Below are 19,493 nucleotides of genomic sequence, written 5' to 3'. Positions count from 1 at the left end.
CTCGCTGGACTCCGGTCGAATCATCGCTCGCCCGACTTCTGTTTGGGCATCATTTCCTGTTGTGTGCTTGTGCGTGTGGTGTGAGGAGACGTCTGCTAGCCGGAGGAGGGTGAGAAGAAGGAGTGATTCATACCGCTGGAACAGTCGTCGCCTCGCCAGCCTCCCTCACACTGGCAGCGGTCCGGAGCGACGCAGCGGCCGTGGACGCACTCCTTGGTGCAGCGGGCTGCGGGCGAGAGGAGACACGCTGTCAACATCCTGCTTCTGCTCTGCAACACGGCCGAGTTTAAGGAAGCTTCTCAGCCAACCGTCAACCAGCCCAGTCTGTTAAACTTCAACTAAACTAAACGTCCAAACAATCCAAGAGTGGTTTTGTCACTCTGACTCCTATTTTTTTTTTTTTTTTATTGAGATGTATTCCTAAAATGCACCTCGGGGCTGGTTTGGTTTTGTGTGGTTAGTTTTATTTGATTTCCTTGGCACCCAGTGGAGCCGCCTCGCACAACTAAATCATTGAAAAACTCTGCACAACTCTGGAGAACGAGCGTATTTAGCCCTGTGTTCACAACCTCCAGCGCAAACTTAAGCTGAGTTGGACCTTTTGAGAGGGAACAAAAACAAAGGTGGCCTCAGAAGGTGGAGCCAACACCTGGCCGGGGGTGTGGTCACTAAACAGCGCCCTTTGTGACATCACAAAGTACCAACTTAATATACACTTTCTGAAAGGTGGAGGAAGCATAAGAAGTCGGTCACAGACGGATACTGTGAGTTTGGCCTGTGTTCAATTATTTTTTTTTTTTTAACAACATTCATGTTTGCAGGCTGTATATTCAACAGCTGTGCGTTTCTTCTTCTCTGTGTCACATGATGCAATAAATTGTTTTTGATTAAGTGTTGTGAATGAACTGAGCTCAAGTCTTTACGTCGTGAAATGTTTGTTCGGCTCTGTCGGCCTTCATTCCGCCAATCAGCTGAAGTCACTCTGCAAAATGTTTTTGTGAGATTTACCTCTTCTTTTTCATTTCTAGGTGAGGTTGTGAAAACTGGACGCTGTAAGGATTCAGGGACAAAGTCTGTCTTGCCATCGGTCAAATGAGGTCAGTCTAAATATATCTAATTATGTATTTTATATATATATTGGGAGAAGGGAAAAGTCATAGATGACAGGTTAAAAACTTAAATCTCAGTTTCTGTTACTAAAACTGCAATTAGAAGGCTTTTGTGTTTAAATACAAAAGAAAACACACACACACACACACACATACACAAAGACACAACATCATCGCATATCATTGTGGCTTCGACAACAAACATTTATCTCCAAAGCCAAACCCTGTTATTACCGCTGTGTGTTTTGGGGATACGATGGTGGAATTGGCTCCGCCCCTGCTGAGGCTGCGCTCAGCTCGGCTTTGTTTACGCACGTCACCGCTGCCTGTCGGCAACAGTGGCGCGTCAGCCGGCTGTTGACAGCAGCATCGGTTCGGCTTTTCAACAAAGAATCCGTTCATCCAGGCCACTGGACACGTTCAATCTGTTTGCCCAGAGTAAATCATCCTGGAGGCTCTGGAGATTTTAGATATATCGTATTTAGCAAAATAGTGTACAATAATAATTGCCTTCATAGTCATAAAAAAACAAAAAACAAACTCAATCTCCAGACAACAGCATGTTTAGCCCTCTGTTTACAGCCTCCAGCTAAAGCGGCTGCTTCATTTAACCTTCCATATGTTCAGAAAGGGAACAAATTGAGTTTGTCTCTGACGGCGGAGCCAGCACATCTTCACTTTGTGACATCACAGAGGGCCTATTTCTAGAACGGACTTCTGTCACTTCTGCGGAAGCAGAGGCACAGATTATTGTTTTAAAAGCCATAAAGTGAAGTTTACAGAACTTTAAAGATCCCTTGGGATGGTTTCCTTCAGAGGAAACTTTCAGATGGAATTCTTCCAAACTCATGATATTTGAGGAACACTGTTAAAACGATTGCCCTGATTTCCAGCCACGTTACTCTGACTCGTCTTCACGGTGAGTGTCGGTTCCTCAGCCCTGGCTGCCCTTAGAAAATGGCCTTCTTCATAGAGGACGTCGACCTTCATGCAGGAGACTGCAGTCGCTCACTTTGGGATTATGTTCACTTCCTCCTAAATGACTTTGGTCTCTTTCATTAAACTAAACATTTGCGGCTTGATCCACAAATTGTTTTTTTTTTCTTCACTCAGTTCTTCAAATATCGCTCTCATTTTACAAAACGTCATACTTGTCTGGAGGTTTTCCAACAGTTCTGGAATACAGAGCTTATATTGTGCGGACGCTGGCGGAGAACCGCAGTTATTCCCACTGAAGCAGCAGTTTAACCCAGAACGCGCTCAGCCTCGGCCTCTAATGGCGATACAGGATCCTCAAACAAAAACAAAAATTTGGAATTCACACCAAAAGAAAACAACGCACACAAAGTGTACAAAGTGTCCAAACCTCTACATGTAAGAGGTTTTTCTAGTGTTCAGTTTGAGCCTCCACTGCCAGATTGTCCTGTGCATTTTCTGCATCACCACACTGCGGTGGAACCAGAACCTGTAATCATGGTAATTCTGCCGCCACGTGCTGCTCACACTGGATGTGCACGATGCGTGATGGAAAAACAGACCAAAGGCAGAAGAAGGAAGAGAATTCAATGCCTGTCATGATGATTTAGCGCAAAAGGCAATTAAAGGCCTTTATGAACTGGGGCGCAATTTTATTTTTTGTGAACAATTTTTTGGGCATAAATCCTAAATTTTCAGGACTGCGGGGGGGGGGAGAGAGACAGACGTATGTTATGAAAACAACACCATTTGTTAAAAGTAAGAAAGAAAAGCCTTGAATTGTCCTGAAATCTGTCACAATCTGCCCCTCATTCAATTCCGGTTCTGCCCCGTGTTTCCCACCACCTGCAGAGCTTCCCGTCATGGATCTATTTTCCTGCCAATGTGAAGAGTTTTCTCAGTGGTTTTCCACCCGTGGAGCCACTCCACTTCCTACTGCTGCCGCTTCCCACGTCACATCCATAGACATTGATTCTGCCCCTAGTTCCTAAAAAGACACTGGTCTGGCCATATCCTGACTAAAAGTGTCAAATGGGAGCTTTTCCAAGGTCCATCGGCAAAATATCATTTTTTTCAAATCTCGGCGATGCGGCTGCTCCGTGTCTGAGCATCTCGACATCGATTCTCTTTCACATACAGCCGAGCTCATTTCCTCAAAGGTTTCCACAGTTACTTACGGACACACTTGTCTCTGCTTTCATAGTATCCCGGGCAGCACTGGTACCTCTTGCGGTAGTCGGTCTTCACCGCCTGCCTGTAGGCCGTCTTGTAGGTGATCCTGTAGCGGGAACAACACAGTCAGACAGGAAGCTCTGACCTACTCCCAACACCACCGACGCGGGCAGGAAGAGGAAGTCAGCCCAAACAGGACGTGACCTGTGGCGTGGGCATCTGTAGGAGGTCCGCGGGTCCGAGCAGGGCTCCTCTGTCACCTGGTCGTACGGATGTGAGTAGGACTCCTTCACGGAGGTGGTGAAGCTGCAAACAGGCAGAAGATTCCTTTTATGATTAATTTATTATTCATATTGTTCAAATTTTGCTTGAGTGATTGTTGTCAACAAAGTTTCTTCCTTTAAACCCATTAAGTCGAAGCCCTGGTGTGAAAAACTCCCCCTTTTATGGTTTTATAACAAGTACAATCAATTTGCTTCTCAACTTACATTTTTCTTTATATTTCTTATATAAGTTGTGCTTAACAAGATGTGGCAGTTTTCAGTTTAGTTTACGACAGTTTTCCCACCGTAAAGTGGGAAAAGAGGTTGTTGAATTTCATGCCTGAGTGAAAAGAAGAGGGGAACAAAGAGGTTTTTGAGTTTAACTGGTTGAGCCTCAACTAGACAAACATCCCTCAAGCTTTTGTGCGTCCTGTTAAAGCAAAATACGGCTCAAGCGGTTTAACCAGACAGTCAGACGGCTCTCACCTCTCCCACAGGCTGCACACGTTGGGGTCTCTTGGGTCCAGAGAGTCGCTCAGACCAATCAGGAGGCCGGAGAGCAGCAGTAGGGCGGAGCTCTGCAGAGCTGGCATGGTCCTGAGGGGGGAGAGAGAGAGAGAGAGAGAGAGAGAGAGAGAGAAAAGGGGGCGGGAAGTCAGAGACAGATGAAAAAAAATGCATATATTTGAACGAGGTGAACAAAGCAGAGGTGCAATGAAGTTGTTTTGACGGTCAGGTTCATTTTATGCTGTGTGACTGGATTTAATTAAACTGCAATCAGGGAGTGTGACATCACAGACACACTGTAAATACTTGTTATCATGCAGCTGTTGCATGCTGTGCATGCTGTGCACGTGTGTGTGTGTGTGAGAGAGAGAGCGAGAGCGAGAGACAGCGAGAGAGACTGTGCTGCTTCTGCAAACACACACCTGCACGTACTTATTTGACCGGGTGAGACTTAAACTAAGGAACGAGCTGCAGGACTTGCAGAACGTTCAACTGGAGTCTTGGCCCTGGTTTCCATCATTTGGGCCAGTTTGGGTTTGCAGTCTGGATTTGCAATTAGAACAAAGAGATTTTGGTGCGTAGTTTGCACTGTTTTTGCAGACCTTACTGATGTTTTTTACTTATGGGTTATTATATTGTTATTTCTTCCTTCTTTCCTCTCATTTCAGCCTTCTTATGACAACTTCATCAACCATTTCACCGAAATCCCCAAAAACTGAACGATAAGTCTCCTAAATCTAAAGAACAACAACCCTGTGCTGGCTGCCCCAGTGGGGACAAACACGGCATGGAAAACATTGCGCACAGTGGGAAAACCTCCTGAATCAACTTTGCCGTTTGTTTAGATGGAGAGTTTTTGTCTTTTACTGGTTGTAATGAACACAGGACCGAGCGGCGAGGGGGGATTCGCTGAAACTCCTGACGGCCATAAATTGCGGTAAAGAGCAGTTGTGGCCTCAAGACCGTAAAAGAGTTCATTAGGCGCTCAGCAGAGGTGAGGCTCGGCGCCAGACATTTAAAGGCGTTTAAAACAACAACAACAACAACAACAACAACGACAGCAACACATACGCGGCGGCGGAGAAGATGCATGACACCAGCGTCGGAAAAGAAAACATGAGGGAGAAAAGAGATGAGAGTGAAGAAACGTGACTCCGGTCTTCATCCTGACCCCGATCAATCAGAGCTGCGGCCGAGGCTCCGCGCCGCTGCTTGCCGTCCCCCCCCCCCCCAGCAGCAGCAGCAGCAGCAGCAGCAGCAGCAGCAGCAGCAGCATCTGGAAGCCATCAGAGCACCGGCCCCAGGGAGCACCTCAGTTCGGGGACCCGTCTGGGCTCTCAGGGAGCTGCAGGGAGGCAGTTTTTTTTTTTAGAACAAATATCCAGCAGGAATGAACAGAGGTTCCACAGGCTGCTGGTTTGGAGCTCTGCTGCGAGGAATCTCGATGACATCGGATCTGTTTTCCCTACGTGTCCCGCCTGACAGAGTCTCCGTCCCACGGCGCCCCGTGTCATCAACTCCCGGCCTCCGGGGGGATTGTCTGACATGTTAGGGCGGTGACATCAGGGCGATGCATCAGGATCATCTTCCCGCGAGCGGCCAACCGCTCGGGTCAGAGACGGCGGGCTAAGAAGCGAAACGTCTCTGGATCAGACGACCGTGGCGTCTGGCCAAAGAAAAAGTGTGCACGCTTGTGTAGTGAATTTCATTAGAATTTTGCTCAGTTGTCCGTTCATCAATTTACTACCACCGCTTACTCGGAACGCTAAATTCCGGTCACAGGTTGTCAGCAATTTAAAGAAATATGGTGTTCAGAGCCTGACGAGCTATGTGAGCATCAGTGATGACTGGATCCAGTTTCAGGAAGCTGCTCTTTGGCACATTTGCTCTGTTTCCAAAAGAAAGTGAAAAGCATTTTAAGCTAACGCTCAAACTTTTTTTTTTTCTAATTTTGCTGCTAGCATAAATCCTCTAAATCATACAAGCTGTACAAGGCTGCAAAGAGTAAACAACATATTTGAATTGAATTTAAGTCAAATTTGTCTCGCGTCATCCGCCTGCCGGTGGGGAAAAACACATTTGTCTTTTCACGCGCATTATTGAATCGGTGTCAGGATGCTTGGAAATTTTGGGGAAATTTCCAGAGATCAAAGATGGGCCTGTGGTTTGATGAAAAAGACGCCTCCACTGGTGCCAAGATTAGCGGTTCAATTCCCATCAGAGTCACTTTGTGTGTGTTTCCAAGTCATCGGGGAGGCAGCAGAGTTTTACTGAAAGCTCAAAAAAAAAAAAAAAACCCTGATGCGTAGGGGGAAAAATGAAACACCTCAATCAACGGCTGATGTGATGGATTCACCTTAAATTCCCTCCACTGGTGGAGGCTGATTCGACGTGCCGCCAATAAATCAGAGAGTCGCAGCTCTCAGATTTTCTGCTGCTGATAAACGACCTCTCACGACTCTCACGACTCTCCTGCCGCCGCCGGGACTTCATTCAGTGCCATGAAAACAGCATTTTTATGAGAGCCGGGCACATGTTCGTTGTTAAGAGGAGTCATCAAGTTCCCTCAACCACTTCACTGGGCTGGCGGTAAATATTTTTCATTACCTTCTTTTCATTTTAATTGTGCCTCATTAGAGAGAAGGACTCCGACCGCATGGGAATTCTCAACCGCCGACAGGCAGCTGGTTCCAAGTGGAAGTCAAGGCCGTGCGCCGCGAGCGTGTGTCCGGGGCTACCTGTCGGGTGGGAGGGGCCAATGTGATGACGTCACCGTCTGGACTCTCTCAAAGGAAACACGTTCCACCTGTTTTCACATCTTTATTTGTCCTCCTGGAGTCCGGTGGGAGGAGTGGTGCAACAGTTAAAACAAATCCAGACGACTGTCAGAGAGAACGATATCTAGCCCTCTGTTTATAGCTTCCCGCTTAAAAAGTTGAGATGCTGCTTTGGACCTTCCGCACGTTGGACGGAAAAAAGAAATACACGATGGCCTCAGAGGGTGGAACCCACACCCTGGAGATGTAGCACCTCCTGTGACATCACAAACGGCTGATTTCCAGCTTCAAGTGCTCGAGGACGAGGCGGAGAAGCAGGGTGGACCCTTTCTTGTGAGTTCATCGATGCTCGTCCTTGCCAGAAAACATTGGCAGCGAGGTGGATTTTTTTTTTTTTGGAACATCAAGGCAGGAGAAATGTTTGTGGGTCTGTTCTGTATTTTTGACAGTCGTTTGTTTTTGTCCTTTTCTTGACGTCACGCAGAAATCAGAAAAATGCTCAGAGTGATGAGAGGTTTAGAAAACACTCGCTCCCTGAGCGATCTGCTCAACAGTGTGACGGGATATTTAGTTTCCGTAACCAAACTGTGTGTTTCAGTACACACTATGAAACAAGCAAAATCAGCGCAGTTTGATTTTTTCTTTTTCTTTTTTTAAGCTTTAAACTCGGATAAAACAGCAGGTATGTGAGTTTTTTCCACCAACGGCCACAGCTTCTGCTCCGATCGATCCTCCCCCTTCCTGCTGCATAATGGCCCTCTACTCTTTTTGCATTCAGCCGTGAGCTATCATTATTTTCCTTTGAGCTTTTTCCAGCCTGCTGCTCTGAATCTTTTCACTTGGACCTGCGTGCGTGCGTGCGCGCGCGTGTGTGTGTGTGTGTGTGTGTGACGCGAGCAAAGCAGTGTGTGATGGATGTGTTGCTGCAAAGTTTTCCATACGCCGCTGGCGGCGAACTGGCAGCGGCTGAGGCTCGCCTGCACGGATCACCTCCGCCAGAGGTGCACAAAGGAGGCCTGTGAGACGCCACGGTGGCCCCTGGAGGTTTTGTTTTATCAATTTTTTCTTAGTTCAGCTTTCTTTTTCATGTTTGCAATGAAAGAAACAGACGCTCTCATCCGGCACAGCGACACTTTCATGTGGCGCTTATAAACCCGTATAAAAAAAAACAGAGGGGGGGATAAAAATACGCACACCCATACTCCTTGCACACAGTGACAAGTGTGTGTGTGTGCGCGCGTTACATGGAAAAACACAACAACAAAAAACTGCCGCAATGGTGGCTCACACACGGGCTCTTTGACACCAGCTACACAGTTTGTAACTCTTTCAAGGACAGCTCATGTGTTTTTTATGTTCGGGAGACGTTTGGAGATGTTTTACACACACACACACGCATCAAATGAGTCCCATACGCCGAGAGGAGTTCAGAGACGGGGGCTATTTTTAGCATCTGAGGACACTGAGCTAATTCAGCTTCAGCTTGCTGTCAGGGCCCACGTGTGCACACGTCGCACCGAATGAGGAATGCTGGGCCCCAAAATGTTCTTTCCAGAACCACACAAGGGCTTCGGTTGAAAAACAAAACCGGGAAAAAAGAGAAGAGGGCTGGAATGAAAACACATGTGCTGCGATTTTTTTTCTTCTTTCTTCTGATTAATCTCACTAAAGACGCCCAAATCCTTGTTATTAGCATATTCAGTTTCAATCATGGACTCAGCGCCGGCAGCTACCAAGTGAATTCTGATCCGGTTTGTTTCTTTGCGAGAGAGCTGTTTTGGCTGACGGACGTGTTTTCCTGATGGAACCCAACGTTCAGGTTTGGAGGCGCCGGGCTTCGGCTCCGCAGGCTGCACTTCCAGTCTGTGCCTGTGAGAGGTCAAATGTGTAACCGCTAGCGCGAGGCACCTGCGGCGGTTGATGAATGTGAGGAAGCAGGAGGAGATGTTCAGATATTTCTCCCTCTCACCGTCGTCAAAGACGAGTAAATCCTGCACGTCAGTGTTTAAGCCTCATCTGAAGCCAAAAAAATGTGGTCGTATTTTGCACTTGCCGTCATGTCCAGCCGCCCAGTTTCAAGGAAAAATATCCCTTCTGAAATTATTCTAATATTCTAATATATCGTCGTGTGAGGAGTGAAAGGTCAAATGTCTCAGTTCTCAGTCAGTCTTCCATAAAGTCCTCCAGAAAAAGAACACGGTGAGACTTTCGACCTGATTGTACAAACTCAAGTCCACCTGTTTCTACAATTAAGTGAACACACACACACACACACACACACACACACACACACAGTGCACGGCATATTGCTTGGCAGATATTTACGTCTCCAGCCCCTGAGAGGCTGAAAAGAGGCAGCTGAGAGATCGAGTTCGTCTGAGGTGACTCCCGTCCAATATTTCAAACGACCGCGGCAGGTTTAAATTCACCAGGTTTGCAGGAGCTTCCGCACGTCACTCCAATCAAGCCGTTCCGTTCGGGAAAGTTCACTTGTTTTGTCATTGCACCGCGATGGGAGCAGGAAAAGTGAGTCAGTTCAGGGCAAAATCGGGAAAGAAAGTAATTCAAACAGGAGGAAAACTTCACTTTTCCAAGATATAAGCAGCACTGTGAAATATCTCAGTTTTTCTTCAGAGTTTTTTTTTTTTTTTTTTCAAATTATGTCCTTGAAATTCCCTTCCCCACCCCTGCCATGGTCCCACAGTTGCCATGCACACTGTGAACAACTCCTGTCTTTTATCACGGCCGATAATGCATCAAATCTGTTCACATGTGTGACGACTTAATAAGACGATCACACGAAAACCGTTCAGTGATGGATTCAAGGTCCGAGCGGGAAACCTGTTTCCTGCAGAGGGATCATTTTAATGGGAAACAAAACTGCGGCCGGACACGATTTCCAATGAGAAGAGCGTGAATTGCATTATATAAGTTCTATGAAAATAACCCATCAAAGTGTCTGAGAAGAGAAAATCTTCTAAAAACAGAATACAGGCACTTTGAAGGTTCCTGTCCTTCCGAAGATTTTCTTTCAAAGCAGCATTAAAGCGACTTCATAAAGGGCCATAACATTTCAGTTCCGTAGCAGATAAAATCAAAAAGTTTGCGCAATAAAAGAGAGTCTGATAATTGAAGCAGGCTGCCCAACCCGACAGCGTGCGGCTGAACTTTTGGCAGTGATTTAATTATCCAGTCGTTCCCAGAGGGAGCAGCGAGCGGCGGCTTTGCACTAATAAATTCTGTTACTGTAATGACGAGCAGAAATAAAGATTCATCGCTGTTTGACAGGAGTTCACTCTGGTGTGCGCCCACCCACTGAGAATCCTTTTTATTGGCTTCCTGAATTTATAAACAAACGTAAAAAAGTTGGCTACTTGCCCCTCCGGACCAAACATTATAGAACTTATTGTATAAAAGGTGTTGATTTCTGGACTTTTTCTTCCAACCAAAGGTAGCTTTACGCGGAATTTATTTTTAGTTTTTATTGTTCTTTTTAAATATCTTGTGATGTTGGCGTTGTTTATTAAAAACCGATCCGAAGCTGCTTCAGTTCTCAGTGGCTGATTTTTCACTTTGGAATTTCCTGGGACTGGAAAACTGGAGGAGGGAAAAAAACAAAACAAAACACAGTGGCACGAAGACAAACTGTCGACTGTTTTTCTCCAATTACTGATCTGTTTACTGCGCTGAAAGCGGCGCGGCTGTTGTTAGCGCCGTTATAAGGTGCCAATCAGCCGAGTCCTCCGACAACAAAGAAAGAAAAGAGAAAACACGGCAGAAGCGGCTGGTCAGAGTGGGAACTTTCAGCAGCAGATGCAGAAATGACTCCTCAGTAACACAATCCAACTCTGTGGCTGATTAAAGGACGGCTGCGCGCTCGCACGCAGAGTTGTGTTGCAGTCGCAGCCTTGAAGATTGTAACGATCTCGCCCGCTCCTCTGATTGTGCCAAGGAAAATCGTCCAGTGCTGAGTCGACGTGACGGGGACACAAAACGCTGCTGGACCGTCCACTGTCTCGGAGACCATTGCGGTAAACGGTCTCACTGTTGTTGTGAGTCCTTCCTTCTGTCAATGCAGCGTCCCAAAAGTTAGGAATAAAAGTCAAACTCATTCGTATGTAGAGCTCCCCCTAGAGTCTCGTGGTGCATGTCACTGTCTGGTAACCCTTCAGACGTATGCGGTTGTTTTCATCAAGGAAAACTGGACTTTTTACCTCGGAAATAGCAGCAGATATAAAGAGCGCACAAATACACAGAAGTACACATATTACAGACAGTTTATCGCAACAGCGACAACCCCCGATCCGTTTCTTCGGCTGCGGTTGACCCCTGTGTGTCTCTTCACACGGTCAGACACTCGTTACCTCCTCTGATCACAGCCACCTGGTCTTTTCTGTTGGCTCTGCCGTAAACGTTTGAGGTGAATAGCTGCGCCGGTGGCAGTCGCCGCCTGAGTTTGAGTCAAAGTCCCCGAAAAGCAGTCGGATGAATGCCAGTTTCTCGCGAGACGAGATCTTGGAGACGGAGTCGACCTTGTAACACGTCGTCTGACAACTCCCAGTCTTCAAAATAGGTCAGAATGGATTCATACTCCAGAATGATTTTTTTTTTTCATGTTTCTACGTTTATATTAATCATCCTGACAGATCTGCTGTAAAAGTGAAGATTTTTCTGTCACAAAAAAAAAAACATTTGCGGCTTTAGAAAAGCAAAGTTATATAATTTCTCGGGGTGCTTGAAAACTGACAGAAAGTGGACCAGATCAGCCACAGACGCCCCGTGTGACACATCGACCACAGTCGCCACCCCCACCCCGACCCTCGCCACCCCGCCCTCACATAAAAACCAGAGTTACTGTAAACCCGGTGAAAAAAAACAACCCATAATCCTTTGCATCTGGGTTCTAGCACTGCTCAAACCGCACTCAGGCTGGCAAACACTCCTCCTCCCTCTCGGTGGCAACACTGCCTCGTGTTACTGCGGGGGAGGCAGACGGGGGGGGCAGGGGGCCGAGACCCTTAAAAACACTCGGAGGAACAATGAAGAGCCGCGCCGCACCACGCCCGACCCGACCCGACGCTGTGGCACAACAACTCATAAAAAATAAGTCCTGCCACATTATCAGTCCCGTCCTGTGAGAACTGATTGTGTCACCGTTTACGGTCACAAGGTGGTCTTCACCCATCAGGGTGGGGTAACGGTGGGAAACCGTTGGCGGCTGAGGTTCAACAGGAGGTTGTCGAGGGAGCTGACAAAAGGATGATCCAGTGAGGAGGAGGGGGAGGAAGAGGAGGAAGAGGAGGAAGAGGAGGAAGAGGAGAAGGCCAGAGGTTCTCCGCAAAGTTCTTCTGTCTGCAGGATTGATGTTGGCCAGGGGGGCGGGGCTACAGCTGAACTTTCGAACTGCAGGCGACCCCGTGCACCTTTGCACTTGTACGGCGTCTGTTTCTTCTTCATCTCTGTTTTGAGACGGTTATGTTATCTTCTTCTTTTCTTTTCTTTTTTTAACAACCCCTGCCTGCAGATCAGAGCTTTAATTTCCAGTGAATGAGCTGGACTCTCCTCAGCTGCCAGGCCTCACTGACATGACATGAGCTAGTATCTGCCAAACTGGGCTCCTGGTTGCTTTTAAAAGATGTCTTAATTTCAGAGCTGCCTCTCTCCAAGAGTTCCTTCGCTGACTTCAGGCCAGTTTTCCTCTACTTGACTTTGAGTGACAGGATGTAGTTGGCTACTGCGATACGGTCCAGATTCAGCAGATCTGAGCTCCTCCCAACCTCATCTCTCCAACCACCCACTGAAAGTGGCAGTTTGATATAAATTCAATGGTTTAAACATCCCGACACCTTCAGAGTAAGACTTTTAGTGTCCAGAAGCAAACGATGATGTTCACATCAGCTGAAGCTCGCTGAAAGTTTTGAAAAAGTTGGAAGACAACTGTGCAGCAAAAAAAACAGGCTAGGCATGAGTCCACCTGCATTGCTGGCTCAACAGCGCCCCTAGGACATATTGTGATTGGTTCTGTCTAGTTGCAGTGCAAAAGTTTAGCAAAATCAAACTCTGTCTCTCAAGCTATCTGGCTTTGTATTTCTGTGAGCCAATACTCACAATCAAACATCACAATGAAAATTATTTTTTTATGAGAATCATTTGCACAAACAGTCCTTAAAACACAAAAAGCAAACCAAGGCAAAACATAATATATAATAATATTAATATCAATAATTTATTCCTGTAATTCTTCAGGAATAATGTGTAAATTGTTTGCTTAAAAAAACAAACTTCACCGAGACTGGCACAAACGCTCAGTCATCCTCTGAGAAACAAAACAGGAAATGGGGCCATTCTCTGACGGTCAGAATCAGGAGGAAGGGGACGAGGGAAAAAGATAAAAACAAAACCCACTAAACCTACCGCCATGTCCCTGAGTCACCAGCAGATTATCTGCCTCAGAAGTGGAAATGATCTGCTTTAATGAGATAAAAAGAAAAAGGCCCCTGCTAGCAGGTTAGCACAAAATGTTGCGCAAATGTGTATGAACTAACGACCGAACAGTCGTGCTCATAAACAAAGGTGTGATTTCAATTACCCGGATGAAAACTGTGGATCTTTCTTGCCTCACTGTGTGAACGGGAGACGAACCAGTTTGATGGAATCCAAAAATCTCTTGAAGCTTTGCACCTTTTCCTGTCCACTGGTTGGCACTGGGCTGGAGTGTTTACATTGGAGTGTCTTCATGAGGTCACAGCCTCTGTCCTCATGGTGATGGAGACCAGGGCTGGTGGATAACAGCAAGATAAGGTCTCCGTGGCAACGCCGTTGTTTAGGGCCAAATGAGGAAGACGTGAGCTCAGAAAAAAAAAAAAGCCGAGGGAAGAAATGAAGTTTCTCCACCGGGCAGTTAGAAAGAAGTTCTCGACTGGAGATCAAACTGTTTTTCCCCTCTTTGAAATTTCAAGATGTCATAAGGAAAAAAGCTGGAAATATCACCTGGGTCAATCCACAATCTGAGTGTGGAGAGATGGTTGGATTAAAGTCGGAAGAGTTGCGTTCAAAATTTCTAACCTCTATTCTGGAATCTTGTTCATCCATTGTTCCTTGTCATTTCAAACCCATTAGATTCCTTCAACAGAAATCAACCAGTGCTGGCTTTAGCTGCCCTTTAATACCACAGAAGAAGACTAAAGAAGACGATATAAAAAAATAAAAAAAAACCACTGCTAACACAGAAGAGGGTAGCATTGATGCTGCAGCTGCAGCAGAACCAAGCCGTCGACATGTCCTGCTAACTTGGCCCCTCCCACCAACTGGAAGCCGTGAGCTGTCACAGCCTGTTTCAACCAGGTTGCACTATAGAAATTCCATTGGTCTGCTCGAATGCAATAGTTTAGCCTCCCCTTGCCAAATACCGTCTTTTTTCTTTCTCTACCAGATGAGTACGAGAGATAAATCCAAAAGATTTTGGAAACGTTCCAGTGAGGCTGGGCCATTTTTCGTCAGGTCAAAAGTTTCCTCGTCTGAATATGCATGATTTAGCAGCTGAGCGCCCTTTGGTTTTTCCAATCTAAAATAATAAAAATAGAATTAACAAGAAAAACTATCTGTCCCAACCTCCCAGAAGGTTGTGGTCTCCAATCTGGCAGCACAAAGGGCAGAAGGCCATACATCTGCTTTCTAAAATTAACCTGTTTCTGATCATACATCTAGTTTCGCGCCCCGCACAGGAATACTTTCCTACGGTCGTCGGCAGCAGCAGCAGCAGCAGCAGCAGCAGCAGCAGCAGCAGCAGCAGCAGCATCCAGGGACAACTCAGGAAGGAAACAGGAAATGTCCTGCTGTCCCCTGCACTTAACGCTCATGTTCACCTTTCTTTGGCCTCCAGCCGATCGAGACAACATCCTCTGATCCTTTCCCACCTGAACATGATGAAGAGCAAATGTGTTGTGTTTTTTTGTTGGTGGATGGCTGGAAAAACCTGATGATTGTGTGAGCTGGACAATTCTGCCAACCCTGGTTGGAGTTCGATGCAGCAGTGCAGCATCGCAGGCGTAAACCAACACGAGCCAACTTGAAGACAAACTTGGTTTTTTCGAAGTGTTTCAACACAGACATCTGCACCACATTTGCACTCTTGCCGTCACTCTCGCCTGCAGCGTCAGTGACGCTCGTTGCTTAAAAAGAAAATAACAAATCGTGATTTTTTTTTTCATTCGCCAAATGTTTACTTTTTTACAGATGTTTGTGATCCGGTGCGGTTTTTGCGCTGAAACACAATTATCTTTCTTCTGTGTTGCTTTTTTTTTTGTTCCCCTGCCAATTGCTGACCGCTCTGACACGTTTGAGGCTCATGCGCTCGTGTTCCGCCGAGCCGCAGTGCAAAGTGCTGCCTGGTCGCGCACACTCGTGACCAAAAACCACAGGACGGATGACTGTGGGTTTGACGGCCAGAGAGCAGAGGTTAGGGGGCGGCGGGGCTCAGAAGTAAACACAATGTCAAACTCTGACACTGTGGGGAAAATAAACAAAATGGACGGAGGCACGCAGGGAGCCGGACGTGAACACCTCGAGGCCCAAATCACGGAGAAACTCTGCAGGAAACAAGCGAAATGGTGGAAAAACCCAAAATGGAGGCTCGGGCTGAGGTTTCAGGGTGACATGACCAAACTGGGCTGTAATTATATATGCTGTAATGCTCTGGTGATCGTACTGGTCAAAGAGAAACATTTCTGAGCTTGTAAAAACACACACTCACACACACACACACTCACACACACACACACACTCCCTCTCGCGTTCGCAGCCTTTCCACAAACCGTGACCAGAACACGCGGCTCAGCGTTGTAAACCCCGAGATCGCAGGCGAAGAAAGCTCCCGCTAAAACGCACGCCGCCGCGTGAAACCTCGGCGTCCGCAGCGCGGCGAACACACAGACGCAGGAACAGCCGCGAGGAGTCCGTAACGAGGCGGCTGAGCAGGATTTTCCCAGCCACGAAGTCGAGTCGGGCTGAGAAAGACGTCCGGCATTAACCAACACTCTAGGGCGGCGTTCGTGAAATTGGCGCAAGAAGCCGAGAGAAAGTTTGACAATTGTGGGCAAAAGTCTGCAGCACTTGCAGAACCTGGCGACTCCCTGCAGGGCGGCAGCAGAAGCTGAAACATCGCAGGAACTGCAGGACCGAGGACGGACTGCGAGAAGAGGCAGGGCGATGGATTTTTGAATTTGGTAGAATGTTTAAAATGTTTGGGAACGTCTTCATTTTTCTCTCAATAGTTTCCCGTCAAATCTGTGTTTCTAAAAGCAGTATTGTAAAAAAAAAAAAAAAAAAGTACTTTTGAAAAACTTTTGAAAGACATTTGAAAGACTGAAGAAGCTCATGTTTTTGAAGATGACAAAAGAAGAAGGATCCTCACCCAAAGCTGTCTTTACTTTGAAATACTGCAACCGGGCTTATTGTTGCAGGTAAATTCCCCCCTTTAAAAGTTCAAACGCCAAAAGAATGCTCAGTAATAGCACAAATCTGTCGCTACCATATGAGCCATATGGAAAAGATTCCTGCATTTTTTTTTTTTTTCAAACTGATGTTGAGATAGATTAATTGCAGACACGAACCAAAAATTCCAACGCAAAACGAAAAGTCGTGACCAATCAGTGACATTCGGACTCATCGACTGAGTGGCGTCCACATCTGAAGCGAATTCACTCTCAATCCCGTCTGCAGTCTGGAGCAGTGGGACGACGCGGCCGCCGCTCAGCCACGTCGCCAGTACAACCACCACCAAGAGCCAAGTTTTAATGAAACGCACATGAATGAACGTCCTCTGATGGGAAACAGTCACGGTGGAACCAACTTGAGGAGGGGGGAGGGGCTACTCGGGGCCATTGGAACGTCCATGCTGCCATTGTAGGAGCGCCGCTCGCAAAACACCTTGTTGACTCAGACGCCGCTTCCTGCGGCGTCGCTTCCTGTTTCACCATCCAGGCACCAGCGGGAACCAGGAAGACCAGCCAGTGTTTCTGCTGGTTCCGTTTCGACTCCTTTTTTCTTTGTGGGTTTTGTGTTTTACGCACATTATCTTTGTTATTTTAATGGTCGCACATCATTTTTTATTAGATTTCATAATTTGTCCTTTTAAAACTAAACTGCAACTTTCTACCTATCTGTTACGTGTATGTGTTTTGTAAGCTGAGCTGAGTTGTCAGAGAGTGCTGTGTGTGTGAGTGGGTGTGTCCATGTGTCTGTGTGGAGTGTGCTGTGTGTGTGTGTGTGTGTGTGCTGTGTCTGATTGCAAGATCAATGTCACCTGGAGAGCGTTTGGAGTATAAAAGGAGGCGGCGGAGCTGCAACTCACTCTTTGTCCCCAACTCAGCCACAGCCACAGCTTGACCACCCAACAGTGGTTTCCAGTGTTCTCTGTTTTGTGTTTAGCTTTTAGCTTTCTTTTATGAATGCCAAGTGGTGAGTTGTTTAGTTGACTTTTGTACTTTTGTTTGTTATTAGTAGCCGTCCTTTGTGTGTAAAGGATTGTTTTGCTTTCATCAACTTATTTAAATCGTTCTTGGTTTTTGCCAGAATTGCCTTGTGGTGTTTTAGCCTTATTAAAAAATATACTTTATTTGCATATACGTACCGCGCTCTATTTTTTTTCCATTACCCGTTTTTAATTCACTGTTAGTCCTGGTTACCCCTAGTTAGTCCAGGAGGTAACCGTATCGTTTATGTTCATTTATTTATTTCATATTTATTTCATGTATTGTATTCAGACTTCTAGTTTGTTGCTCATCTTCACGAAAAAAATGCAAACAATGAATTAATTCCTTGACGTTTCCAAGGGAAAGAAAAAAAACTTTTCCGTACTATTTGTATAAAGACAAATCAAAATCTGTAAAGAACAATTTGCTTGCTTTAACAACGTGCTTTACTCCCTTTACTGCCTCCACTTTTCTCAAAGTGCTAAAACATGCGGTTCCAGTTGTTGGCCCTTTGTGATGTCATTAATGGCCACCAATGAGACTCTCCAGGATTAGTGGAGCTGTTGGTTCCATCCTCTGAAGCCACCTTGTTTTCAAACAGAACGCCCAGCAAAGCAGCAGTTTTAAAAGCAGGCTGTCAACACCAGGCTGAATGCTCCCAAAGATCTAAAGAGGGTTTTTTTGTTGTTTTAATTGTATAATTCATCAAGCTGCTCCACTGAAGTAAGATAAAGACCTGAAAATCAGACCTTAAACATGCCATAGAATGACCCTCAGATTCTCCCCACTGATATTTTGGTCTTAATTCTCTGGACTTATCACAAAATCATCCCTGCGCTTGATCTACTGCCATGAAAGGTTGTTTTCTTTAATCAGGAACTCTATTTGTCCCCCTCTGTATCTCCTCCGGCACTTATTACTTCAGTCCCTCTCTCTCTCAGGGGTCAGAAAGTTGTGGGAAACGCTGATTATTTTTTTTTTGTTGACGCTTAAAGGGACTCGTAATGAAGTTTATCCACTCTGACTTTTGCCGATCTTCCCATGATAAAACTATGCAGAGGCCAACACTTCTTCGTCGTTGCTCATCAGCACGCACTGTCCCTGAAGCATGCACACAGTGGGCTGCCAGCGGGTCAAGAGCCTTTAACATCACCGGAGGAGCTGAGGAGACCAGAAATAAAGCTCCTCAGAACTGCAGGACAATAATCAAAGTGACGGAACAGAAAAAACTGAAATCTGTCGCTTTTTTTTTTCCTCCACCAGTGTTTTGCGTGTCGCCGCTGCTCGGCACAAGACAGTCTGTTCCGTGTCTGTTCTGACATCCTGCAGGAAACTCTGCTTGCCAAGTGATCATACAGGGCAGCCACATGTATCGTTTGAATGAGATTAAATTAATTGTTTTCCTGCTGAAAGTGTCGGTACCTCAAAGGAAACTGCTTCATCTTTTGTCTTATTCACCTTCAGGAGATCAAGAAAACCAAAAAAAAAACCAGTCTGTTCCACTCCGACGAGATTTAACAGCCGGGAGGAGCGAAGAGCCCTGGTGTGCACGCTGCTTTACAGAGAGCAACAGCAGAATCAACAAAAGCCACCGAGGGATCACAATCTGAACCTTCTCTTGTGCTCAGCTCAGCCCTCAATCCTACATAAATAAATCTCCTGCAGCAAATTTATTTTCATTCGCAGCTAAAAATAGCTCCCCCCCCCCCACCCCCCGAAACATTCACTTCTGCCTTGTTAGATTTTTACATAACAAACAGTGACCAAGTTTGCTGCTTCTCCCCTCTGTGAGGCTCTTTAAGATCAAAGATTAACTGGAACTACTTGATTTGGCCTTTTGCAATAAATTGCAGAATCGACATATTGATCCCAGTCCAGTTACACAACGATTTATTGGTCGACTGGTGCAGGGGCCCCGGCGAGACGAGCCTTCAGGGTGCTTTACGTCTGGACCGGCTGCACTGTGGCCACACGTGCAAAAGCCATCCGGAGGAGCTTTTACAGTCGCTCCCTCACCGTCCGCTCGGCCCTCCGCTCGCTCGCCCCTCACACGATTGGAGCGCTGGCGTCTCCGGAGGGGAAACAGACACATCAGGCCGCAGCAGCCAGAAGGGAAACGCTGCCGAACCTGCAGAGTCATCACTAAACTCTGCATCAAACACAGCCATAAACACAGATGTGCCCAGCACGCACGCACGCACACACACACTCTGCCCA

The 19,493-nt window shown here is 46.5% G+C and overlaps 1 protein-coding gene across 1 annotated transcript in view; it reads right to left on the bottom strand.

The window, feature by feature from the left end:
* pear1 (platelet endothelial aggregation receptor 1) overlaps window positions 1-19,493 on the bottom strand; it is a 46,553-nt gene that overhangs the window by 17,419 nt on the left and 9,641 nt on the right. Inside the window, exons 2-5 of the mRNA XM_076043274.1 lie at window positions 4,007-4,117; window positions 3,462-3,563; window positions 3,263-3,363; window positions 134-226 (exon numbers count right to left, since the gene is read on the bottom strand). Of these exons, the coding sequence (XP_075899389.1) occupies window positions 134-226; window positions 3,263-3,363; window positions 3,462-3,563; window positions 4,007-4,113 (403 nt within the window). The 5' untranslated portion in view covers window positions 4,114-4,117. The remainder of the gene's footprint in view (window positions 1-133; window positions 227-3,262; window positions 3,364-3,461; window positions 3,564-4,006; window positions 4,118-19,493) is intronic.

Source organism: Nelusetta ayraudi, unplaced genomic scaffold (assembly GCF_046127955.1).
Source record: "Nelusetta ayraudi isolate G7.1 ecotype Tasmania unplaced genomic scaffold, CSIRO-AGI_Nayr_v1 ptg000074l, whole genome shotgun sequence".
Classification (NCBI taxonomy): Eukaryota; Metazoa; Chordata; class Actinopteri; order Tetraodontiformes; family Monacanthidae; genus Nelusetta; species Nelusetta ayraudi.
The sequence above is the reverse complement of the archived record's forward strand: the minus strand, read 5'-3'. Positions and strand labels throughout refer to the sequence as shown.